We start from the raw sequence: 27,714 nt of genomic DNA, 5'->3' as shown, positions 1-27,714 counted from the left end.
GAATCTGGTTCAGAAAAGGAAGTGAACTCATAACGGCTGTTTCTAAGTCATCTGTTTCATTTTTCATTTACAAAGTTTTGACGGCATTATTCTTGGAAGTTGATTGATATTTGGGGATTTGTATATGTTTAGGAGTAATGTACCCTACATGTAAAAAGTGACACATGGGAAGTAGGATGAAAGATTCAGGCCCTCCTAATTGGAAAATTTGCTACTCAAAGAAGACGTGTGTTTATTTCCTAGAGCTTTGTGTAAAATCTACAGAGAGCACTTAATACTGGAGCCTATATTCTTTAGCTTTCTTTAAAAGTCTTAGGTCTACAGTACATATAAAAAAATCCTTCTTAAGGTCAATTAAAAGTGTGCAAGTAGTACATGATAATGAGTCCCCTTCATCCCTAACCTTGGTCATCAGGTTCCCCTTCACAGAGATAATTGCATTTAGGTTTGGTCTTTATCATCCTTCCAGACCTTTTCTATGAGTTTACATGCTTATATATAGTCTTAAGTAAGATTTCAAAGAGAAGGTACCCCAAGAGAGTGAACGTTGGCTCAAAAAAAAAAAACCAGTGTAAATAAAATAAAGTTGTCACAGAGGACTAAAACATGCTGTAGTAAAAAGTACCTTTCATAATATATTCTTAACTTTAAAACTTTAAATATGATTGTTTTTAGAAAGCTGTGGGGGAGAAAGATTCAGTGCCTATAGTGCTTATTTTCCTGCTTTTCCTGATAATTGCCTAATTTCTTGGTGAAATGTACTGATCCCAGAACGAACTGGCGGAGAGCAATAGAACTCTACTGAGAGCTTTTTAGAAGCCCACTCTCTGCTCTGAAAAAATTATTGTTAAATGACATTTCATCCATAAGAACAAGCCAGTTTCTAGTTCTGGCACTGTGTAACACGTTCTCTTTGAAACTCAGTCGGTGTTAGTGACTATGCTGGTGGTACTCATATGCCCTTGTGAGGCTTGGAACAACCTCCCATTGCTTCCTGCCAGTGCTGCCTTCATACTTTTGGGGGAGTAATTTCTAAACCTAATTTTCTGTTTACGCTGCAGTCGTATTACAGAACTTTCAGATTAAAAGAAAAAGTTCCCAGGCTTTAGGAATTTAGGTTTATATCAACTGCCATTTGAACAAAAGCTTCAGGTAAATATAAGTGAAAATATTAAAATATGGGACACATTTCAGGATGTTATCACATGTCATCAGAAGGGGAGCAACCATGGCATAGCAGAAAGTGTTAGGGGTAGAGACCTGGTTCTGTGCGGAGAGAGCCCTAGCTCTGATTTAGCTGGGACCTTGGGCAAGCTGTCTCATCTTCTTGGAGGTCAGTTACCTCATTTTTCATTTCAATAAGAAAGAAGGGAGAAATAAACTAACATTTCTTCATTGTCTATTACGTGCTAAACACTGTTCAGGGTACTTTTTACTACTGTTATCAGACCATTTTCAGACCTATTATTGAATAGAATTTATTATTTTTATCACACTGGTGTTACAGGGCCTTTGTGGCTGACAGGTTCATGGCAGTGATCAAGATCTTTATTTGAAGACTTCCACTGTCTTCATTATGCTCAGAAGTTCTTGAATCAGAGATCAGCATCATTAGAGCACAGATAAGCCTGAGAGGTAGGCTGGGGGAAGAGAAAGAAGAAAGCGTGAGAACAGTAATAAGAGAGAGAGACACACACATACATACACACACTGAGACACTGACTTGGATATAGCTGAGTGTGGCCATATAGTTGTTAGGGTAAACTCTTCTGGTTTTGGGAAAAGAGAGTGGAAACGATAACTTTAAGAAATTAACTTTTTATTGTAAAAGCAGTGATATCTGCTATATTACCAGTGAGTAAAATTCCTCCTCCATGATATTCTCTGAGAAAATAGATAAATTGGAGAAGACCACTTTAAAAGTCTGGGAAATATTTGTTTTCATTTTTCCCATTCCCACCTTAAACATTGAAACTATCTCATCCTTTGTGGTGTCACCAGTTCCTTCTGCTTCAGAAGTCAGCATACCATTTGTAACATTGTATGAGTCAGACCTACAAGTAAATTGCCATGATCATGGCATAAGGTTTTGGATTATTATTATGATAGTTTAACAATTTTGTTATAGTTTAAAATGTTACAGCAGAACTATAAAACTGTTAGTTCTGTATATCTTAAAAGGAGTTATAAACTCAGAACAAAATCTGATTTCCAAATAGATTCTTCAGGTAATTTGCTTTCATTATCATGTCTCTGTGGTTCTACCGTTCTGAAAATAGTCTTCAGCAAGTTGAGAGATCATTTTGAGTTCCAGGTACATCTTCAGTACACAGCAGCATGAATAACACATACAGAGAGACTAAGTGGAGTGGAACAGGCCAGCCTTTTAGAGAAATCATTCATTTCCTGCTGCTGGTCAGTCAGGAAAGTACAGACTGTTCTTCCCCTTCGTAAAGTTGACTTGGGCTACGTGAAGCCCTCGTTAGAATGGTCCTACAATTCACGATATGGGTCTCATGAATGCATTCTGAATCACATGTATACATACCCTGTGTGTGTGTGTGAAACAGAGAGAGATAGAGACAGAGAGAGTTAGAGGCAGAGACAGACAGAATTTCACTGCCACTGCCACTGCCACATGTCTTTATGTTCTTTTTCAAGGTAATTTCAAAGATGAAAAATCCTGTTGAGGACACTAAGAGCTGAAATAGAAAAATGGATTGTTAGTGAAAGGTTTTCTAAACCTGTTGTCAGTATAAACTCTGCTTATAAACTATAAATAAAATCTGTTGAGCATTATAAAAGCTGAATTTGATACCTTTTCATGGGTGCTATTTTGTTCTAAAATGATTGCTCCACAAGTTGACATTAAAGTAGACAGAGATCAGCAGTATACCACATTTAATCACAATAAATAAAATCCTTTAACAGGTTGAATGGGACACACAGACAAAATACTTAGTAACTGGGATCTTGGTGTGTGTGGTTTGATGTTCACAATTCAGTCATTCAGTTAGTGACTTTAGTATTAGTCAGAATATAGCAAATCTAATGAAGGATAATTAATAGGAGTAAAGTGATCTGAAACAAAAGATTTGTGTTGTTACCTTTTTTTGCTTATTTGCCATCTGGTGTCCAGCATTCCCTTGATTTGTATGAAATAATTCTATGCCTTGAAAATCAACACCTTTAAAGTTTTAAAAGGGAACTCAATTAACGTGTAAGTCTACATACTTAGTATTGTTTTCTCTCCCTTTAGTGAGTCAACTAGTTACAGTAGGTCATTTTTAAGGACCAGCTCCAGTGTCCTGTGGCTGTGCTGTACTCATTTTATACCAAGCAGCTGGAACCGGGCCACCAGCCCGAGGGCCTCCAGTTTTTTGTGGTGAATTAAATTTTAATTGCAATTAAGCCACTTAAGTTGCTTAAAGTATTAGCTCCTATAAGGTGTCTCCTTTTCATTCCTATCTTTCCCTTTCTTTCTGTTTCTTATTTTAGTTTTTTTTTTATGAGTATTCATGATCCAGTTTTTAGATTTTTTTAAAATTAAAAAAAATTTTTAAACATCTTCATTGGAGTATAGTTGCTTTACAATGTTGTGTTAGTTTCTGCTGTATAACAAAGTGAATCAGCTATATGTATACATACATCCCCATATCCCCTCCCTCTTGCGTCTCCCTCCCACCCTCCCTATCCCACCCCTCTAGGTGGTCACAAAGCACTGAGCTGATCTCCCTGTGCTATGCATCTGCTTCCTACTAGCTATCTATTTTACATTTGGTAGTGTATATATGTCCATGCCACTCTCTCACTTCATCCCAGCCTACCCGTCCCCCTCCCTGTGTCCTCAAGTCCATTCTCTATGTCTGCGTCTTTATTCCTGTCCTGCCCCTAGGTTCATCAGAACCTTTTTTTTTTTTTTAGATTCCCTATATATGTGTTAGCATATGGTATTTGTTTTTCCCTTTCTGACTTACTTCACTCTGTATGACAGACTCTAGGTCCAACCACCTCACTACAAATAACTCAATTTTGTTTCTTTTTATGGCTGAGTAATATTCCATTGTATATATGTGCCACATCTTCTTTATCCATTCATCTCTTGATGGACACTTAGGTTGCTTCCATGTCCTGGCTATTGTAAATAGTGCTGCAGTGAACATTGTGGTACATGACTCTTTTTGAATTATGGTTTTCTCAGGGTATATGCCCGGTAGTGGGATCGCTGGGTCATATGGTAGTTCTATTTGTAGTTTTTTAAGGAACCTCCATACTGTTCTCCATAGAGGCTGTGTCAATTTACATTCCCACCAGCAGTGCAAGAGGGTTCCTTTTTCTCCACACCCTCTCCAGCATTTATTGTTTGTAGATTTTTTGATGATGGCCATTCTGTCCAGTGTGAGGTGATACCTCATTGCAGTTTTGATTTGCATTTCTCTAATGATTAGTGATGTTGAGCATCCTTTCATGTGTTTGTTGGCAATCTGTATATCTTCTTCAGAGAAATGTCTGTTTAGGTCTTCTGCCCATTTTTGGATTGGGTTGTTTTTTTGAAATTGAGCTGCATGAGCTGCTTATATATTTTGGAGATTAATCCTTCGTCAGTTGCTTCGTTTGCAAATATTTTCTCCTATTTTCATCTTGTTTATGGTTTCCTTTGCTGGGCAAAAGCTTTTAAGTTTCATTAGGTCCCATTTGTTTATTTATGTTTTTATTTCCATTTCTCTAGGAGGTGGGTCAAAAAGGATCTTGCTGTGATTTATGTCATAGAGTGTTCTGCCTATGTTTTCCTCTAAGAGTTTGATAGTGTCTGGCCTTACATTTAGGTCTTTAATCCATTTTGAGTTTATTTTTGTGTATGGTGTTAGGGAGTGTTCTAATTTCATACTTTTACATGTACCTGTCCAGTTTTCCCAGCACCACTTATTGAAGAGGCTGTCTTTTCTCCATTGTATAGTCTTGCCTCCTTTATCAAAGGTAAGGTGACCATATGTGTGTGTGTTTATCTCTGGGCTTTCTATCCTGTTCCATTGATCTGTATTTCTGTTTTTGTGTCAGCACCATATTGTCTTGATTACTGTAGCTTTGTAGTATAGTCTGAAGTCAGGGAGCCTGATGCCTCCAGCTCCGTTTTTCTTTCTCAAGATTGCTTTAGCTATTCGGGGTCTTTTGTGTTTCCATACAAATTGTGAAATTTTTTGTTCTAGTTCTGTGAAAAATGCCATTGGTAGTTTGATAGGGATTACATTGACTCTGTAGATTGCTTTGGGTAGTATAGTCATTTTCACAATGTTGATTCTTCCAACCCAAGAACATGGTATATCTCTCCATCTGTTTGTATCATCTTTAATTTCTTTCATCATTGTCTTATAGTTTTCTGCATACAGGTCTTTTGTCTCCTTAGGTAGGTTTATCCCTAGGTATTTTATTCTTTTTGTTGCAGTGGTAAATGGGAGTGTTTCCTTAATTTCTCTTTCAGATTTTTCGTCGTTAGTGTATAGGAATGCAAGAGATTTCTGTGCATTAATTTTGTATCCTGCAACTTTACTAGATTCATTGATTAGCTCTAGTAGTTTTCTGGTAGCATCTTTAGGATTCTCTATGTATAGTATCATGTCATCTGCAAACAGTGACAGTTTTAATTCTTCTTTTCTGATTTGGTTTCCTTTTATTTCTTTTTCTTCTCTGACTGCTGTGGCTAAAACTTCCAAAACTATGTTGAATAATAGTGGTGAGAGTGGGCAACCTTGTCTTGTTCCTAATCTTAGCGGAAATGGTTTCAGTTTTTCACCATTGAGAACGATGTTGGCTGTGGGTTTGTCATATATGGCCTATATTATGTTGAGGTAGCTTCCCTCTGTGACTACTTTCTAGAGAGTTTTTATCATAAATGGGTGTTGAATTTTGCTGAAAGCTTTTTCTGCATCTATTGAGATTATCATATGGTTTTTATCCTTCAATTTGTTAATATGGTGTATCATATTGATTGATTTGTGTATATTGAAGCATCCTTGCATTCCTGGGATTAAACCCCACTTGATCGTGGTGTATGATCCTTTTAATGTGCTGTTGGATTCTGTTTGCTAGTATTTTGTTGAGGATTTTTGCATCTATGTTCATCAGCGATATTGGCCTGTAGTTTTCTTTTTTTGTGACCTCTTTGTCTGGTTTTGGTATCAGGGTGATGGTGGCCTCGTAGAATGAGTTTGGGAGTGTTCCTCCCTCTGCTATATATTTTGGAAGAGTTTCAGAAGGATAGGTGTTAACGCTTCTCTAAATGTTTGATAGAATTTGCCTGTGAAGCCATCTGGTCCTGGGCTTTTGTTTGTTGCAAGATTTTTAATCACAGTTTCAATTTCACTGCTTGTGATTGGTCTGTTTATATTTTCTGTTTCTTCCTGGTTCAGTCTCAGAAGCTTGTGCTTTTCTAAGAAGTTGTCCATTTCTTCCAGGTTGTCCATTTTATTGGCATATAGCTGCTTGTAGTAATCTCTCATGATCCTTTGTATTTCTGCAGTGTCAGCTGTTACTTCTTTTTAATTTCTAATTCTGTTCATTTGAGTCTTCTCCCTTTTTTTCTGGATGAGTCTGGCTAATGGTTTATCAATTTTGTTTATCTTCTCAAAGAACCAGCTTTTAGTTTTATTGATCTTTGATGTTGTTTCCTTCATTTCTTTTTCATTTATTTCTGATTTGATCTTTATGATTTCTTTCCTTCTGCTAACTTTGGGGTTTTTTTGTCCTTCTTTTTCTAATTGCTTTCGGTGTAAGGTTAGGTTGTTTATTTGAGATGTTTCTTGTTTTTTGAGGTAGGATTGTATTGCTATAAACATCCCTCTTAGAACTGCTTTTGCTGCATCCCACAGGTTTTGGGTCATTATGTTTTCATTGTCATTTGTTTCTAGGTATTTTTTGATTTCCTCAGTGATCTCCTGGTTATTTAGTAGTGTATTGTTTAGCCTCCATGTGTTTGAATTTTTTACAGGTTTTTTCCTGTAACTGATACCTAGTCTCATAGCGTTGTGGTCGGAAAAGATACTTGATATGATTTCAATTTTGTTAAATTTACCAAGGCTTGATTTGTGACCCAAGATATGATCTATTCTGGAGAATGTTCCATGAGCACTTGAGAAGAAAGTGTATTCTGTTGTTTTGGGATGGAATGTCCTATAAATATCAATTAAGTCCATCTTGTCTAATGTGTCATTTAAAGCTTGTGTTTCCTTATTTATTTTCATTTTGGATGATCTGTCCATTGGTGAAAGTGGGGTGTTAAAGTCCCCTACTATTATTGTGTTGCTGTTGATTTCCCCTTTTATGGCTGTTAGCATTTTCCTTATGTATTGAGGTGCTCCTATATGTTGGGTGCATAAATATTTACAACCTTCTTCTTGGATGGATCCCTTATAGTAGTCTTTATTTTAAAGTCTATTTTGTCTGATACGAGAATTGCTACTCCAGCTTTCTTTTGATTTCCATTTGCATGGAATACATTTTCCATCCCCTCACTTTCAGTCTGTATGTGTCCCTAGGTCTGAAGTGGGTCTCTTGTAGACAGCATATATACAGGTCTTGTTTTTGTATCCATTCAGCCAGTCTATGTCTTTTGGTTGGAGCATCTAATCCATTTACATTTAAGGTAATTATCGATATGTATGTTCCTATTACCATTTTCTTAATTGTTTTGGGTTTGTTTTTGGAGGTCTTTTCCTTCTCTTGTGTTTCCTGCCTAGAGAAGTTCCTTTAGCATTTGTTGTAAAGCTAGTTTGGTGATGTTGAATTCTCTTAAATTTTGCTTGTCTGTAAAGGTTTTAATTTCTCTGTCAGATCTGAATGAGATACTTTCTGGGTAGAGTAATCTTGGTTGTAGGTTTTTCCCTTTCATCACTTTAAATATGTCCTGCCACTCCCTTCTGGCTTATAGAGTTTCTGCTGAAAGATCATGTATTAACCTTGTGGGGATTCCCTTGTATGTTATTTGTTGCTTTTCCCTTGCTGCTTTTAATATTTTTTCTTTGCATTTAATTTTTGATAGTTTGATTTATATGTGTCTTCGCATGTTTCTCCTTGGATATATCCTGTATGGGACTCTCTGTGCTTCCTGGACTTGATTGACTATTTATTTTCCCATATTAAGGAAGTTTTCAACTATAATCTCTTCAAATATTTTCTCAGTCCCTTTCTTTTTCTCTTCTTCTTCTGGGACCCCTATAATTCGAATGTTGGTGCGTTTAATGTTATCCCAGAGGTCTCTGAGGCTGTCCTCAATTCTTTTCATTCTTTTTTCTTTATTCTGCTCTGTGGTAGTTATTTCCACTATTTTACCTTCCACGTCACTTACTGTTCTTCTGCCTCAGTTATTCTGCTATTGATTCCTTCTAGAGATATTTTAATTTCATTTATTGTGTTGTTCATCATTGTTTGTTTGCTCTTTAGTTCTTCTAGGTCCTTGTTAAATGTTTCTTGTATTTTCTCCATTCTATTTCCAAGATTTTGGATCTTTACTATCATTACTCTGAATTCTTTTTCAAGTAGACCGCCTATTTCCTCTTCATTTGTTTGGTCTGGTGGGTGTTTACCTTGCTCCTTCATCTGCTGCATATTTCTCTGTCTTCTCATTTTGTTTAACTTACTGTGTTTGGGGTCTCCTTTTCGCAGGCTGCAGGTTCATAGTTCCCATTGTTTTTGGTGTCTGCCCCCAGTGGGTGAGGTTGTTTCAGTGGCTTGCTGGCCGTTGGGTGGAGCTGGGTCTTAGCGTTGAGATGGAGATCTCTGGGAGAGCTCTCGCCGATTGATATTAGGTGGGGCCAGGAGGTTTCTGTTGGTCCAGTTTCCTGAAGTCGGCTCTCACACCTCAGAGGCTCAGGCCTGACACCAGGCCGGAGCACCAAGACCCTGTCAGCCACACAGCTCAGAAGAAAAGGGAGAAAAAAAGAAAGAAAAATAAATTATTAACATAAAAAATAATAATAATTAAAAAAAAGAGAGCGAACAAACCAGTAAACAAGTACACCAATGATAACAAGTGCTAAAAACTAAACTAAGATAAACATAAATATCAGAAACAAATCAGTCACAGACAGCAAACCCCAAGTCTACAGTTGCTCCTAAAGTCCACCACCTCAATTTTGGGACGATTCGTTGTCCATTCAGGTATTCCACAGATGCAGGTTACTTCAAGTTGACTGTGGGGATTTAATCCGCGGTTCCTGAGGCTGCACGGAGAAATTTCCCTTTCTCCTCTTTGTTCGCCCAGCTCCTGGGGTTCAGCTTTGGTTTTGGCCCTGCCTCTGCTTGTAGGTTGCCCTCAGGCATCTGTTCCCTGCCCAGACAGGAGAGGGTTAAAGCAGCGGCTGATTAGGGGGCTCTGGCTCACTCATGCCAGGGACAGGGAGGGGTACGGTAGTCATAATTGGAATACAGGGCGAGCCTGTGGCAGCAGAGGCCAGCGTGACATTGCAACAGCCTGAGGCGCCGTGTGTTCTCCCAGGGAAGTTGTGCCTGGATCACGGGACCCTGGCAGTGGTGGGCTGCACAGCCTCCGGGGGCTGTGGTGTGGGTAGTGACCTGTGCTTGCACACAGGATTCTTGGTGGCAGTGGCAGCAGCCTTAGCGTTTCATGCCCGTCTCTGGGGTCCGAGCTGATAGCCATGGCTCGTGCCCGTCTCTGGAGCTCTCTTAGGCAGTGCTCTGCCTCCTGTGGGCACACGGGAAAGGAATCCCTTCTCCTCGTGCACCCTGAAACAATGGTCTCTTGCCTCTTTGGCAGGTCCAGACTTTTTCCCGGACTCCCTCCCGACTAGCTGTGGTGCACTAGCCCCCTCAGGCTGTGTTCACGAAGCCAACCCCAGTCCTCTCCCTGAGATCTGACCTCCGAAGCCCGAGCCTCAGCTCCCAGCCCCCGCCCGCCCCGGCGGGTGAGCAGACAAGCCTCTCAGGCTGGTGAGAGCTGGTTGGCACCGATCTCTGTGCGGGAATCTCTCCGCTTTGCCCTCTGCACCCCTGTTGCTGCGCTCTCCTCCATGGCTTCAAAGCTTCCCCCCTGCCTACCCCTTGTTTCCACCAGTGAAGGGGCTTCCTAGTGTGTGGAGAGTTTTCCTCCTTCACAGCTCCGTCCCAGAGGTGCAGGTCCCATCCCTAGTCTTTTGTCTCTGTTTTTTCTTTTCTCTTTTGCCCTACCCAGGTACGTGGGGAGTTTCTTGCCTTTTGGGAAGTCTGAGGTCTTCTGCCAGTGTTCAGTAGGTGTTCTTTAGGAGTTGTTCCACTTGTAGAAGTCTTTTTGATGTATTTGTGGGGAGGAAGGTGATCTCCAGGTCTCACTCCTCCGCCATCTTGAAGGTCCCCCCTAGTTTCTTCTCTTTATATATTTCCTTTTCTTCGTCTAGAAACAAACTTACTCTGGTAAGTAATGGTGAAAATAAAAAGCCCCCAAGATATTGGAGAATATTCACGCTCTCATCTCAAGGCATGAATTCTATGCATTTTGCTTTTCCTAGATATCACTTAAGGGAAGCATTTGAATGAATTTGAATGAATTCTTGAATATTTATTGAAGACCTTTTATGAAAAAAACCAAAGGTGCCCTGAAAATTTTAGCCATTGCTTATTCAGTTTCATTTTTCTCACACTGCAGTTCTTGAAATGTTAAGTTTCTGCGAAGCATCTGTAAAAATGAGCCTTTGTGGGTCAAATGAAACACCCGAGACCTTAGAGTGCCAGTGAGGACTTGAAGTTGAAGAATCTTAGATTTTATCTGTTTGCTGACTTGATAACAACCTCTAAGTGAGTCACTTCAATGCGTACAACTTGTCCATTTATTTGGCGTCTACTGATCTGTTAGGGGCATTAAAGTTTCTTCTCAAATTTACTTTCACTTGGAGTAAGGACCTAACATGATTGTGCTTTATCTCAACAGTTAATCCTGAAAATAGTTTTATCATCTTTAAAAAAAAAATCTTTATAGCCTTTTAGCAGAAACAAGAAGGACTATTTGCTAGTCATTAATGTTAAGGAAAATTGGTAAACATATGCCTGGTTTCACTTTACTTACACACTTCTATATTAATCAGATTTCTTATTACCAGTTAATGCTAGATAACCAGTTTTGAACCATCAGACTCAGAGTTTAAAACTGCCAATTTCATCACTTGTATAAAGTTTAGTTCACTGTCACACCCATTATTTGATTTGATCTTTACAGGCAGAGCCAGTCTTATATCCATAGTACAAATGAGGAAATCTAGACCCAAAGAGGTTGTGATTTACTTAGTCACATAGCTGGTGAATGGTAGAACTGTTCAATTTGGGACTTTAACCAGGTCCTTTTTATTCGGTCTTTGGTTCTTTCTTCTCTACCATGCTAACTTTATCCCTCCTCTAATAAATATTTTTGATTTGAGATCTTGAAAGCTGTCATAATTTATTATAGAAGTAATAGCTGCTATTTATTTTGCCGCCCTCCCTTATGGGTTATTTTAAAGCATTGATTTCTTTCTTCTCCCTTACCTAAATCCACCCTGTTCATAAAAAAATTATTACCTTATATTTAGGCATTAATGGACTGTTTGTTAGTCATAAAAATGTTGGTGGATATGTTTTATAACTTTGGAATGAGAAAAGTGGCTTCCAGGTGATCACAGTTTGTGTATGATGAGATTAAAGAACATTCTTATTCGTCACTGGCATTGATGGGAAATGTGTGTATTCTCTTTCTCTTGTGTACTTTATACAGTTTTATTAGCCCTACTTGCTGTGGTGAGATACTGTTGTTCTTGCTTACCTTTGTGCTACCTTTTTAAACTTTAAAGTGTTAGGATTTGAAAATAAATATATAAACCCTAAACTGTTAGGATTTCTGGACTCTTGATTATGTACAAGGTCTTCCTGAGTTGAGTAGGAAGTAAATTATAAGTGGGAACAAATGTGAGTCTGAGTGAGAACATGAGTGGGTGACTTGAAGATTAGAGTTGACTGTGGTCTTGGACATGCTGGACCCTTTAGTGATCAAAGAACAGGTGGTTAAGATGATGAGTAAGAAGGAAGAACAAAAAGAAACCAGTGAAATGTGGAATTCCCTGGCAGTCTAGTGGTTAGAACTGTGCACTTTCCTTGCCGTGGGCCCAGGTTCAGTCCCTGGTCAGGGAACTAAGATCCTGCAAGCCACATGGTATGGCCAGAGGTGGGGAGAGAAAAACAGTGAAATGAAAAACAGAACAGGATTAGTTCTGACTTGGAGCTGAGTACTTATAAAAGTTACTGAAACCTTATAGGCATACCTCACTATTTAAATAAATGTGCATCTGGAAGACTTACTCAAGTTTCATGTATTCCAATCATTTTGTGCTCAACTTTACCTTGTCCAACCAAGGAATGCTCAGTAAAAGAATCAAGAGTTGAAAATTAAATCAGATTTTGACTTTAAAAAGTTCTCTTTTGGGGGCTTCCTTGGTGGTGCAGTGGTTGAGAGTCTGCCTGCCAATGCAGGGGACACGGGTTCGAGCCCTGGTCTGGGAGGATCCCACGTGCCACGGAGCGGCTGGGCCTGTGAGCCACAACTACTGAGCCTGCGTGTCTGGAGGCTGTGCTCCGCAACAAGAGAGGCCGTGATAGTGAGAGGCCCGCGCACCGCGATGAAGAGTGGCCCCCGCTTGCCGCAACTAGAGAAAGCCCTCGCGTAGAAACGAAGACCCAACACAACCAAAAATATAAATAAATAAATGAATAAATAAATTTAAAAAAAATAAAGTTCTCTTTCGGAGCTTAGGTTTTTGTAGCAGTTGATAGATAGTCTTAGTTTTCTTTGGCTTGGGAAGGAGATAGGCTCTAGAACTTGAGTAGAGGGAGGCTCTGAGTTAGAACATTTGGACTAATTGGATAATTAATAAGTCTTTATATATTTGATTACAATGTAGTAATAGATGAGGCACTTTCCAAACCTAAATTGAGAGAGAGACAAGGGTGTGTGTGCAGGGCAATGGGAGGGAAAGAAAGAAAGAGAGAGAATTGATATGAATAAGACCATAATTGAAAAGCTGGGCTGAGTATAGATTTTAGGGTACACTCTATTTTAAAAATTCTTTTTAATGACAAAGTATTTCACCTTCATGATACACTTAAAGATATCCTTTATTTATTCAAATTCCATGCATTTGTGGTAAGGATGGAAGGAAGGAAGGTCTATAGTAGGGGGAAAAGTTCTTTGAAGCAATATATTATATTATAATATTTTTTTAAGTTTAAGTTTTTTAAGTTCATCTTTTTAATTATGAAAGTATTCAAACATATACACAGAAAGAATAAACTTCCCCATAACTTCAATTCGGTTAAGATTTCGCTCCCAGTTGCTTTGTCCCCTTTTTGCTTCTTTTTCTTTCTTTTCTTTTCTTTTTTTTTTTCCCCTGAAATATTTTAAAGCACATCCCAGGAATCCTGTCATTTCACCTCTACTCATTTCAGTGTACATCTCCAAACAATAATGACATGTCCTTAACTAACCACAATGCCATTATAACATCTAGTTCCCAGTATACAATCCAGTTTCCCCAGTTGTCTCCAAAATATCTTATCTTTGTCTGGTTTGTTCAAATTAGGATTCAAACAAATTCTACTCATATTTGGTTGTTATGTCTCTTAAATTTTTCTTAATCCACAACAATCCCTTCAAACTCCCATTTGCGGCTTTTTGTCCCCATGCCATTGACTGATAGAAATCTAATTAGTTGAACTGTAGATTGCCCCAAATTCTGGATTTGGCTGATTGCTTCCTTGTGGTATCATTTAACTTTGTTCTGTAACTCCTTGTGTTTCCTGTAAATGAACTTTTTGGTCCCAACACCCCTTTATCTTTTTTTTTTTTTTTTAACATCTTTATTGGAGTATAATTGCTTTACAATGGTGTGTTAGTTTCTGCTTTATAACAAAGTGAATCAGTTATACATATACATATGTTACCATATCTCTTCCCTCTTGCATCTCCCTCCCTCCCACCCTCCCTATCCCACCCCTCTAGGTGGTCACAAAGCACTGAGCTGATCTCCCTGTGCTATGCGGTTGCTTCCCACTAGCTATCTATTTTACGTTTGGTAGTGTATATATGTCCATGCCACTCTCTCACTTTGTCACAGTTTACCCTTCCCCCTCCCCATATCCTCAAGTCCATTCTCTAGTAGGTCTGTGTCTTTATTCCTGCCAGGACCCCTTTATAATCTTAAATTACTGAGGACCTCAAAGAGCTTTCCGTTATTATTGATTTTACTATATTAGAAATTAAAACTGAGAAATTTAAAATATTTACTAATTCATTTAAGTAAAACAATCATGAACTCATTGTTATCACAAAAAATTTTTTTTTAAATTAATAGCTACTTTATTTATTTATTTAATTTATTTTTGGCTGTGTTGGGTCTTCGTTTCATGTGAGGGCTTTCTCTAGTTGCGGCAAGCGGGGGCCACTCTTCATCGCGGTGCGCGGGCCTCTCACTATCGCGGCCCCTCCCGTTGCGGGGCACAGGCTCCAGACGCGCAGGCTCAGCAGCTGTGGCTCACGGGCCTAGTTGCTCCGCGGCATGTGGGATCTTCCCAGACCAGGGCTCGAACCCGTGTCCCCTGCATTAGCAGGCAGATTCTCAACCACTGCGCCACCAGGGAAGCCCTGACAAATTTTTTTAAGAATTAAAAATATCTGTATTTTCCAAAACAAAATTAGTGAGAAGAGTGGCATTGTTTTATATTTTTGTACCTATCTAATGTCTGCCTTAACAGAAGACAGATTCTCATATCTGCTTCTGTATATATTACCTTGTGATGACACACACCAAGTAGCCTATGGAAAACTCCACTATACAGGCATGAGAGAATGAGAATGAAAAAGGTAAATGATGTCAGTATTATGCAAATGGTTTTGACCTCATGGACCATCTGATGAAAGGGTCCCCTAGATCACAATTTTAGAGACAGCTGCCCAAGGAGACTTAATTTTAGAGCAGGTTTGACTTATTTGGTAAGAATATTTCATAGGTGGTGATGTATACCTCATATTTTATCATTAGGATGCATACCATATCTGTCATGTTATTGACTCTAGGATTCATTGGTAGGCTTAGGTGAGCCATTTTGCTTTTTAATAGGGTAGCATACCAGTTTCACCATTTTTATCAGTGTTCTGTGTATTTTCAGTTTCTCCTAATTCATAGGAGGAAAATGTCTTCATTATTTAATTTTGAATTTCTTTGATGATTGGGTTCTTGGACATTTTTCCATGTGTTCACTTATCTATTGCTTATCAATTTATTTTGACCCATACCTACTTGAATTTTTGATGAATTTGGACAAAATCCTTCTTATTTACTATACTATTTTTTCCATTCTATGTTGCTTCTTACCTTTGTTTATGCTATTTTTTATATATTGAAGTAATTTTGATATTAGATAGTCAAATCTCATAATCTTTTTCATTGTTAAGTCTGGACTTATAGGAAAATGGAGAAGTAGCATTTGAGTTTGAAATCTTATGGAAAAGGACTGTAGGAATCAGCTGCTCTTCTTCCTTATTAAAAAAAAGAAAAGAAAAGGAAGACCTAGAGAAGTAGAGAAGTTATAGTTTGCCCATCTTTACACAGTGAGTTGGTGCCAGAGTTGAGACTAGAGACTGACTTTCCCAAGTCTTCTTCCCCTCATTCTACCTCCATTTCTAATAAGTACCTCAGTTACATTTGGAATGAGAATGAAGAACTTTGTCTTTGGTTAAAATCAAAGACTTTAAATTTTTTTTCCCTAAATTATGTGCTTTGTGGATGTTTGCTTCTTACTAGAGTACTATTGTGGCTGTTATACTTAGTGGAAAAAATACTATTTCTTATTCATTTTTATATATTTTAAAATTTAGAATCACTCTGAGAATGTAAAGTATTGTTGCTTCTCAGTTAGAGTAAAAAATGACCTGATTTTGACCACTATTTTGCCTAACAGGAAGCCTGCAGACCTGCAGAACTTGGCTCCGGGGACCCACCCACCATTTATAACTTTCAACAATGAGGTCAAAACGGATGTAAATAAGATTGAAGAATTTCTTGAAGAAGTCTTATGCCCCCCCAAGTGAGTATTGAAGAAAATATGCATGGAAATATTGCCATCTCTTTAAAGTTTGTCTTATCTGGCCCTTAGAGACATTTCTCCTGATTGTACTTGAGTTAAATTGTCACAGCATTAAGTTGGAATGACTAGCACTTTTCTTCATACATTATAATGCTACACAAATGTCAGAATTAGCTGCCAGCTAAGCCAGTAAGCCACACTAAGAAAGGTAGGAATCTGATTAAGCTATAGAGTACCTGGTGAAAGTAGGTTTGGGACACATGAGATAGGTCAGGAAAGACTGGTTATTTGAGGTCCCAAAATGAGAGAGAAGTTTAGGGAGAAGAAAACATGGGGAAAGAAAGGTTCAAACTGAACCCAGCCAGAATATCTAAGCAGGAGTGTGGTACAGGTTGCTGGGAGATTTCCTATCAGGCCATTTTAAAGGTAACTTTCTGAAGCTACCACCCAAGGGAATTAACTTTTTAGATTGTGTCCCTGGGATTCCATTTTTATTTATGTATTTCTTTGAGGTGTTCTGGATCCCCCAGTCTTGCATATTAGCCCACATGGTTAATGATTTTAAAGTACTCAACTATTTACTATATTGTGAGGTGTAGTTGAGGAATAGATGTACTGTAATGACAGTTACCTAAATTGCAACTATGCATCATAATGTAATCTTGGCATAGGTTCAAAGCATCATTGGTTTCTTTTAGGCTTTTCCAGTTTCATTATCCTGAAAACTGGAATGTTTCTTCTGGCCCAAACCTTTTCTTGTTAGTTGTCTTTCACCCTCCATATATACAGATAAATTTCCCTGAATTGGGATTAATGGGTCAGAGAGTTCTAAAATAATAGTTACTCAGTATTCATTCCTTCATTTATTAGTTTATCCTGCAAACAGTTACTGGGCAACAAAGCCCTATGGATATAATAGTTAATAAGATAGTTCCTGCTCTCAAGAAGTGCAGTCAAATATGTATGAAGAGATAGTGGTGCTGTGGGAGAGTGAGTAGAATCAGAAAAGGCTTTATAGAAAGAGATAACACTTGAACTGAGCTTTAATTGAAAAAAAAAAAAAAAGGCCTTTCGCAGGTGAATGAAGGGATGACAGACGTTCCAAGCAGAAAAATAATTTTGGATAAATAGTGTTTCTTTGGGGGACCTAAAGCTGTGGCTGGAGCATAGCATGCAGGGTTGGGGATGGTAGGCAGGAAGGCTGCCAGGAGACATATGAATAATGACGCCTCTGTCTACAACTAGCCCATCTTCAATTGTGAACAGAATTGCCCTCTGTTTAGCAATCTTATACTAAGCTTAAAATTCATTTTCTTAATCGTGTATTCTAAAGCGTATTCTCTGCCTTCCTTCCTGTCTTTCTAAGACCCTCAAACTTCTTTTTTTTTTTAATTTTTATTTTTTGGGGTACAGTTGCTTCACAATGTTGTGCTAGTTTCTGCTGTACAGTGAAGTGACTCAGCCATATGTAAGCCTCAAAACTTTTTTATCTCTACTTTCCAGGAGTCCTAACCTTCCTTCCATCCCTAGTAAAGTTTCTCTAGACCAACATTAATAAAACTATATTTGACTTTTCCTCCAGGCCATGTGTATAGTTAGAATACTGATAAATCGAAACTGGGATCCTTGTAAAAATATAAATTGAAGCTGTATACACATAAGTAAGGAACTATTATGAACATGCATTCAGCTTAGTAGAAATAACTTTTCAGATATTGTTTTGCATCATAGAACATACTGGATCTCTTTTACTCTTTTTATGTATGTATGTATATTTTACCCTTTTTATTCTTAAAGTCTGTCAGCTCTGAGGAAAGCTCCATATTTGCCATCTTATCCTCAGACACTAATGAAAGTGATCTTCCTCTCATAACTGTAGATCATTGTATCAACATTAAATTATAAATAGAGAAACAGTTTGAATGACATTCATTCTCTGTGAAGGAAGCTGTATGTTGTTTTAAAGCATTGTCTAAAATGTTTGTTGTGTAAATCCTTCCAAGGATATTTACGTTTTTGAAATCAGTATGCTGATAACATTATATACCATTTCAGTAAAATGGGCATTTTCTCATATTCTCTTCTAGCCTTCTTCTTCAACAATAGCAGCAATAACAACAACAAAAATAATTTTCATTATTCTTTCTTATTTTTCTCAGAGGGAATAAATATTAACAGAAATAGTAGAGCTAATATCAAAATATTCAATTTTTTTGGCATCCAGTACTCTGTAAGACACCGTAGCTTTTTTTTTTTTTTTTTTTTTGGCTGTGCCACGTGGCTTGTGGGATCTTAGTTTCCCAGCCAGGGACTGAACCCGGGCCCTTGGCATTGAGAGCGCGGAGTCCTAACCACTGGACCGCCAGGGAATTCCCTCATTTTGCTTTTCATATATAGAAAATTTAGCTTCATTTCATTTGGGCATATTCATAGAGATACTCTAACCAGAAATGATCTTTTCTTTTGGTTTAGATAATTTAATTTAAAACTTGGAGATCTTTCTGTTATAAAGGGTTCATAATCCACTAAATTCTCTCTATGGTTAATTTTCCTTGTTTTTATGTTGAAGTTTATATTCTGAAGAGAGTTTCTAAATAAAGTTTAAAATTTTACTTTATATAGAAGGGAGTATTTTTGATGTTACTAATGCCTCTGCTATTATTAACTAACATTCAAGTGCTAATTATGTGCCATGCACTGTGCATTGTGGATTATTTTGTGGATTATCTCAATTAATCCTCTCAAAGACTTTATGAAAAAACTGAAGATGAGTAATCCAAATAATTTGTCCAGGATTTCACAGTTCATGGTGGCAGAGTTTGCATACTTACTTTCAAAGCCAAGTAAAAACAAAAACCTATGTTTGACTTTTATAAAAGGTAAAATGTGAGTCTCTAATTGGAATTGTGCTTTAGTGAGTACAAAATTGAAGGCTAGCTCAAGTTTAGAGGAAGGGTAAGATAGAAAGCAAAGGTAGTTTGTTTTACTGTGATGACCAAGTGGGACTGAAGGTGGTTTTCAAACTTAATTTAATGAATCCTTTTTAAAAAGTAGGTGAGGTTTAACTTCTGATGAGTTTTTATTTATATGCATTGGAACAGCATGTTTGGATTGGGAGTACCTGCCCTTAGTGAGCTCTGTAACACATAATGTGAAATGCGGATCAAACAGCATATTCTCTGTCATGCAGAATTGCTTCTAGAGGATGAGAGGAGGAAGTGTTTCTGGGACCATCACATACATTCTTCTTCCTTTCTTCTGTTCTAGGGCAGCCAGGGGCTGGCTGCCTTTTCTCGGTAGGATAAGGAGGTCTTCAGGTCCTTAGCTGATCCTACTCACGCTGATTGTAAGCCTTTTTGTTTCCAGATAGGATGAGGACAAAAGGCAGAAGAGTTGTACAAGCTGGTGGACTAGAATCTAGGATTTCTAATGACATGTTTTTGGCATTTGATGATACTGAGAACAGAGGGGTTTTTACGTGAGCATTTCTGATTTAATCATGACAAATACAAATACAGGCAACTGTCTATTCTAGAGTTGTTTAGAGTTTAGAGACTAATGAAAAGATAAAATCAAGGAGCTTTTGCTGGTCAAGGTAACTATAGGTTTTAAAGAAGAAACTATCTTTCTTCTCTTCTGGGGATATTTTTTTCAGTTCCCCTTGCTTGAAAGAAGGAACTACTTTGCCCAAAAAAAGCTTTCAAAAAAACTTTGAAATTTGGGTTTTTAACTGAAGCAGGCTTGTATACTTGGCTAACTTACTGATAAAAGGATAGAAGGATAGAGGAAGCTAGATAATTTTGGAGAAGAGTTCTATAAACTGTTGTTAAGCCTTTTTTTTTTTTTTTTAAGAGAAATACAACGAAACTTGAGTTTACAGGGATAATTTAATAGACTGTATAACCACACTTTATTCTTACATTAACACAAGAAAGGAGAAAATGTTTGAAATCTTTCTTAAAGGATGGAAGTATTCTTAGCTAGTCTACCATTAATAACAGTCAGTGATGTAATACAGGATGTGATAAAGGACTGATCTGAAAGTCTAAATACCCTGGATGTGCATGTCTATTCTGTTGTTGACACATAGCCTTTTATTAATTATTTGCCTTCCTTTTGTTAAATGTTTAAGTGAATGCTCATAATAATTGAAAAGTATTGCTTTATCAAGCAGTTTGCTAAAACTAATAATGAATTATTAAAATCCAGTGTTTGGGGGGAATGCAAAAAAAAGTTGACAGCTGATTTTGGACCTACCAGTTTAGCATTTGATTTATCTTTTAGAACTTGATCTTTAATAAAACAAAAACAAAACAACACTGGACCTGGGGACAGGAGATGTGAGTTTCAGTTTGACAATACTTTTAACTAGTCCAGTGATTTGGGGGCCAAGTATGTAAGCTTTCTGGAATATAATTTCCTTTTAGGCAAAATGAGAGATTGAGGTGAGTGGTCTCTTGTAACTATAGTATTGTATGCATTAAATTAATAGTACAAATTTAATTGTCTTGGAGGAGAAGAATAGGACATGTTTAACCTGCTTTAGAGAACACTGTTTTTCTTAAAAATTGTAATAGCATCTATTTCCATATGAATAAAGGATATGCTGATTGCAGGTCTTTTAATTTTTACCTGTTCATTAAAACAGATCTCTAGTAAGCATGCTTTTATGTGTTGATCAGTACAACCCCAGTACTTAGTACAATTCCTGACACATAGTAGATGCTTAATAATTAGAATAAATGAATATATGCATGAATAATGAATATATAAATAATCTGTAATTCAAGCCTACCTGTCTATAAGTTATTATGAGAATTATGAAGTTTACTTCATTAGAAAAAGTTGGTACTGCTAAATATTGGTTGGGGAAAAGAAGAGTAAATTTGGACTTGGCTAGAGGAAGTCATAGATATATTGAAGAGGCACTTCAATATATTTTGTTCCTTGCACTATTTTTTGTTTGGAATGAGTCAATGAAGGTACTGTATTATAAGCGGTGGAAACATTTAAATTAGAGGCTGGTTGTTTTCATAGTCAAGGGAAATCCAGGAATGTTGAAGCTGGAATTAACTGTTTCAGCTCAGGCAGGGAAAAAAAAAAGAGAGAGAAGGTAAAGTTTTCTATAGTTAGCAGGAAAAAAAATACATATTATATATATACACACATACACATATATATAATATACACACACAGGTGTATAATTTTCACACACAGGTGAAATTTATTTACTATAAGCATTCACTGATAAGCTCATTATATAATTAGTTTCATTTCTAATTATGAAGAACTCTTTAAGCTTAAAAATAGATATTAAACAGAAAAATAACTTGAGCATGTTGGTATTCAATAGATATTTTATATTCTCCTTACCAATGTAGTACTATGTCTAATTTAGAAGATATATCTTTTCTTGAATTTAAAATGGTAAACGTAAAAGATATGAATATAAAAACTAACCTGAAACTACAGCTTACAACTGAACAAATTTTTTTCTAAAAATACCTCACTTTCATTTTTAATTTAAAGAAAAGTAGTAAGACAGCATCTTAAAATATATGAATAAATCTAAACTAGTTCAATGTAAGATTTTTTCCATAGTCTTACCGGCCCCCAGCCCGTTTTGCAGGGCTTTTAAGCTGATCAGTCTTCCCTAAAATGGTGCTCAGAGTCTGAACTTCTCTAGTCCTGACTCCTTGGAGCTGATACAAGCTCTGCTGAAGGGAGAAGTAAAGAATTGGGCTTTTTCACGTGTATTTTCCAATTTGAGGAAGAAATAAACATTGGGTATGTGTGTTTGAAAATTTAAGTATAAGAAATACACATTTGTGTGTTTTTTTTTTTAAAAAGCTGTTGCGTCGTGAATGTCTTTTCTCAAAGTAGAAAGACTTTGTAACAACACAACAGAGCACTTGTTAGCAAAATTCCTGATGTCTTATTTTTCTGTTGTTCATTGTCACCCTTACAATATTTAATATATGGGAGGTTTTGGAAAATCCTGAGTGTAGGAAAGTGAATGATCGGCCTCCTGCTGTTTTTGTCCTTAACCTAAGCTTGGACAGCTTAGACTCTTTTCCTACTGTCAGGTTTCTGTGGTACTGCTATACATGGCTGGCTCAGTGTGTGGCATACCAAAGATCTGTCTGTTTGGCATTCCTATTTGAGAAAGCTCTACAGTTGAAATGTGGCTAGTGTAACTGAGGAAATGAATTTTAACTGTATTATGAGTAATTTAAATTCGTATTCAGATAACCACAAGTCACTAATGGCTACCATCTTGGACAATTCAAATATATAATATTTCCATCATCACAGAACGTTCTCTTGGACAGCTCTGCTCTAGAGTTCTCTTTCTAAGACGCCCATGGGCTTGGCACAAGTCTCTGAACAAGTAGACTGTTTCCCCAGCATTCTAATTTATAAAATGGAGGTGGAGTGTGGATGAGCTTTAGTTGCCAAGAATATTAATATGTGAACAAAAGCACTGTGTAGAACTTTGTTTCCTAAGGAAAAAACACATCTTAAAAATATCATGGAAAACAGATAATAGCATTTCTTAGAGTAATAACTGTTAAAAGATGTCTAGTAACTGCTAGCACAATGGTTTGATTGAGAGAATTTATGCTAATGTATCTTTGGAGGATCTATAATCCGTTATTACATTTTTCATTTAGGTACTTAAAGCTTTCACCAAAACACCCAGAATCAAATACCGCTGGAATGGACATCTTTGCCAAATTCTCTGCATATATCAAGAATTCAAGGCCAGAGGCTAATGAAGGTAAAAAAACCAAATGATTGAATTAACACTGTAGAACCATTCCCCCCCGCCCCGCAAAAATACCCCAAAACAAAACAAAAACAGGAACAAAGACCAAAAACCCCTATTATGACAGTGATTATAAATGATTACTTTGGAGGCCAGACATTCCCATAAGTATCAAAAACTGGCTTTCAGAGTTGATCAGAGATTTGAGGATAAAGCAGGGTAAGTCCTTAAATTGCTTTTTTCTCTGTTTCTTGCTAGTGGGACCGTGCCTAGCATAAAGTAGATGTGTGATAAAATGTTTTTTGAATAAATTTGTTCTCATATTCTTCTGAGAAGTTACCACGAAGGGAGCTATACAGAAAACTGCGGTGCCTCAGAAACAGTGGACCGGGTGGTTGTGGTTGTTGGAATAGATGGATACAACGTAATTTAAACTGTTCCCAAATCTTTGTTTATTATCCATACCAGCAACCTGAAGTCAGCCTGGGTGGATTTTTGTGCTAATTACCCTTAAGAGCAGTTTTTGGAGTTGCTCTAAGAGAGATTTGGACTCACCAGCCTTCCAAATTTCTCCGTATCCTAAAATTAAGATTTTAGTTTCAAGTCATATTTTCATGGTGAGAATTGTTTCGGTAGTACAGATGCAACTTCCTTCTTTTATTTATTAAAAGACACTCTCTTATTATTTCATTTACCAAACTTACATATAGTAAAGGGAAGCCTCTTAGAAAGAGGTCCCATTTAATGAACCTTGTCTTAACGACACCATTCAGTCATTTCCCCTTTTCTTCTCTTTGGGGTGTTAAGCATTGTTCTTCCTGGGGAAAACTATATAGAGAGAGGATTAGTGTTAATTAAAAGTAACAATAATAACCAAAGAGCCAACTCCTGAAGACACTATAATCCATCATAATTTTAGACTCTTTGGTAGCTTGGGTGGGTTTCTTTGGGTAGAGTTTATGGCAGCAAATGAGCAAGAATACCAAAGGGGAAAAAATATCAGTGCTGGTTAAGCAAGAATAAACATATTTTAAAAAATTGAAACATTTGCTGATTTCCTTATGTTATTTCAGTGGGTAGATTTCCAAGCTATTCAGGCTTTTATTTTTTCTATAGCGAAGGGAAAAAAGGGAAAACGTTAGTGCTCAGGCCTGCCTTATTAAATGTGTTTCAGTAGCTGCCTTAGTTTGGGAGCAATTTTCCTTAGTAATTGGCTTTTTTTTCTGACTACTGTTTCTGTCTGAGAATTTTATATACTCGGTAAACAGTTATACTGGAGCCCCTCCTATCCACAGACAGTATCTTTTCTGTTCTACCCTCCTTCCTGCAGGTGACTGTTCTTTTTACACCCAGATGCTCTTGCTGCATAGTTCTTTGAACTCTCTTAGTTAAAGTCATAATGTTTTTATTTCTCTGTGTGGCTTTTGGAAACTAGAGGGTGGTTGAATTTATTTTGACACTTGGTGGGGAGGAGAGGGAAATAAAATGTGTTTGCTTAAAAAAAAAAAAAAAACCAATTGCTTTGAGGGATGGGATGGGGGTAGAGAATAGGGGAGAAAGTGACTCATTTAAGTATAACTTTGTATTCTATTTTTTCCTGTCAATTTGTTACTGTCTTAAGTAGCCACCTACACTTACTGTTCTTAGAATGCTGTAACCAATAAGAACAAACAACATAATGGATTACACAGTGCAGAACTTAGAAGGCTTTTTACATTAAATTACCTATTGGTAAATAAGAATTCCAGTTACCAAGCAACTTCCCCCCACAGTGGCCTGTCACTGCCATGAGACTTTAGAAAACAGTATTCCAAATCACTTTGGAGCTTAATGGGTCTCCCTTATGTATATTTGTTGCAGGTCTCTTATCTGTCTGTTTCGTGCAATTAAATGCCTTAAATAAGTCTTAGTCATCCACCTTCTAATTCCCCGAAACAATAAACAACTTACATGTAGATGGATTTGTCATTTTACATGGTAAATCAGAGTAGGCAAGCCCTTGATTAGTTTTAAAAACCTATTAAATGTTTTACAAAATCCAATGTGTTTGGACAATTTTAAGACCTTTTAAGAGCTAATTCTAAGTAAGGGATTAGATGCCTAGATGCTACAGCAATTGGGCTAGTGAAAGTGAAAGAGAAGGGCCAATGCTTATATTGGGGTACAAAGTAAGCAAATATGATTTAAAGAATAAAATAAATAAAAGGAAACATAGATAGATAGATAGATAGATGAAACATATAATTCTTTCGGTAACATGTCCAAGGTGATTGGGAGTAACAGTTTGTGTTTTTTTTGAAACATTAAAAGAGAAATTAATGGGTAATTCCTTTTATGGGATGGGTTCATTATGACCTGTCCCAGATCTCCTAAGTGTTTTTCAGTTCTGTGATTTCATTCATTTATATTATTTATTAAGCTCCCAAATGTAACTAATAGATAATTTATTAGTCTGTTGATGTTTATAATATTCTTAAGAGATCAGTGAATTTAGCAGTGATGAAATCTACCATTATAGCCTCCGAGGCATATTTCATAATGTCCCAATTCCCATTTTTAAATGGAGGCAAGGAATCTTTAGATTCTGATTAGTTCCCTTTTATTCAAGATTTATTCTCCCTCCCTACTTGCCTCCCTCTCTCCATCCCTCTCTCTCTTTCTCTCTCTCTCTCTCCCTCTGGAAAAGTGTGTGGAATCAGAGGATGGTTGTTTATCATTGTAGCAATGAAACTGCATTGGGTATTTAATCATGTTTACATACTTATTACCTCTCCCTGTTTTCCACTGATGTGTTACCTGGCATTTAAAAATTGCTTGTGTAAGATTACCCTTTTATTAAAACTAGCAGTAGCTTTAAAAACTAGCAGTAGTTTTGTCCATGTAAGTGCTCATAATTCTTTTCTTCACTGTAAATTATATTGTTTTTCTACAACAGTAACTGTCTTGTTACATTTAATGCTTTTTGCCTTGCCCTTACTCATTCAAATTATACAAGTAGTAGAATAACGCATGCTTATTGAAGAAGTTAAAATAGTACAGAAATTAATAAAATTTCAGTGCCCCTTCTTAGTCACATCATATAAACTCTTCCCCAGCAGTTAGTATGTATCCTTCTTTTTTTCTATGCACACATTGTACTTAAATGTGTATTTATATATATATACATTCTGCAGTTATCTTTATCATGTATTATATGGTAGAAATACTTCCATATCAAAATGTAGATCTACCTCATTTTTTAGAAATGCTGCTTAATATTCCATAATATGGATTTTTTAGTTAACTATTTCCTTACCGATAGACATTTAGATTGCCTCAAGTTTTTTATTATGACAAACTGTGCTGCCAGTGAATGTCCTTGTGCTAGATTTCAAATAGGTCAAAAGGTTTTGTTCTCCAAAGTCTATAATAGTTTATATTCCCACTAATGTGAAAGTATTCATTTCCCCACACTTCTGACCCTGGTGTGTTTGTGTGTGTCTGTGTATGAGAGAGAGAGTATGTGTTAATATTTTGATTTTCACAATTAATTTAAAAACTGATTGTATGGCCTCTGTGGTACTTAGTAATTTTTTTGAGAACTTTTGAAATACCTCCTTAGAGATATGGCATTACTATAGTAGGGGTATTAGAGAATAATAGTGCTACTTTTTAATTACAAAAGACAAGGAGCTTAAAAAAAAAAAAAGAGCTACATTTTTTTTTTTAATTAATTTTTTTTTTTTTTTGGCTGTGTTGGGTCTTCGTTTCTGTGCGAGGGCTTTCTCTAGTTGTGGCAAGTGAGGGCCACTCTTCATCGCGGTGCGTGGGCCTCTCACTATCGCGGCCTCTCGTTGCAGAGCACGGGCTCCAGACGTGCAGGCTCAGTAGTTGTGGCTCACGGGCCTAGTCAGGAGCTACTTTTTGATGGACTGCTACTGCCTTCTAGTGGTTAATCTTGACATTTTCTTTATCTTAACCAATTTCACATTCCTTTGTGATGGTTTGTCTTTAAAACTTTATTGTCTTTTTACCTTGTTTTTCTTTGTTTTGTTGTCCATTCATTAGTTTGATACATAAAAATTGTATCAAACTAATTCAGCATTCTTTGTTTTCATTAATATACCCTTTACTCTGACATTCTTAACTATGAAAAATCACTAACACTGGTCGAGTACAGCAGTTCAACTTCATTGCAGGTACTTTGCTACTTCCAAAATTATAGAGCAGTAATTGTAATGTTCTGCTAGCTTCTGAATTTTAGTCCATGCCTTACAGGTAGGATCATAAGCGTTGTATGTTATAAACCTTGGAAATTTAGGATATTTTATTTCTCTATTGGATACTTTTGAGAGTTAATTCAGGAAAAGGATTAATTTAGAGTAGATCAGAGATCATAAACTTGCTTGCACTTGTTATACCACTCAAGTGCCGTTTGAGACATTATTTCAGTGTTTGAATTCAGTATTATCTTCCTTATAGGTCATGATCCTGTTGATTGTAATCTGATCAAAGAACAAGTCCTTATATCTAATATGTATTTATTCTGTATTCACTGCTTTTGACAGGAAGCATATTGAATCTTTAAAAGTTTGTTCTTTTACAGTCCTGAGATTCTACTATCTCCTTTTTTTCTTTTTAAGTGCAACCATGAAAATTTTCCATCATGCCCTGGACTCCTTACTAACGTAGCTGTTTCTCACATTGCATTTTCTTGTTAATTTATAAACTTTACATTTCAGCTGACTGCGTGCATTATTAACAGCTTGTATGTAAGTAATAAAAGGTTATATTTATTGCCTTTGTATTTTTGATCTTTTATCTTTAAATGGCTTGATTCCCTGTCACTTCCCCAGTTGCAGTTAAGCTCCCCT

General features: G+C 36.8%; 1 protein-coding gene across 2 annotated transcripts in view; it reads left to right on the top strand.

Moving 5' to 3' along the window:
* CLIC4 (chloride intracellular channel 4) overlaps positions 1–27,714 on the top strand; it is an 89,208-nt gene that overhangs the window by 47,551 nt on the left and 13,943 nt on the right. For both annotated transcript variants that reach the window (XM_082398480.1, XM_082398481.1), the window contains exons 3-4: positions 15,967–16,092; positions 22,767–22,873. In XM_082398480.1, coding sequence (XP_082254606.1) covers positions 15,967–16,092; positions 22,767–22,873 — 233 coding nt within the window. The remainder of the gene's footprint in view (positions 1–15,966; positions 16,093–22,766; positions 22,874–27,714) is intronic.

This window comes from Balaenoptera borealis (assembly GCF_965194805.1).
Source record: "Balaenoptera borealis genome assembly, chromosome: 1".
NCBI classification, from domain to species: Eukaryota; Metazoa; Chordata; class Mammalia; order Artiodactyla; family Balaenopteridae; genus Balaenoptera; species Balaenoptera borealis.
The sequence above is the reverse complement of the archived record's forward strand: the minus strand, read 5'-3'. Positions and strand labels throughout refer to the sequence as shown.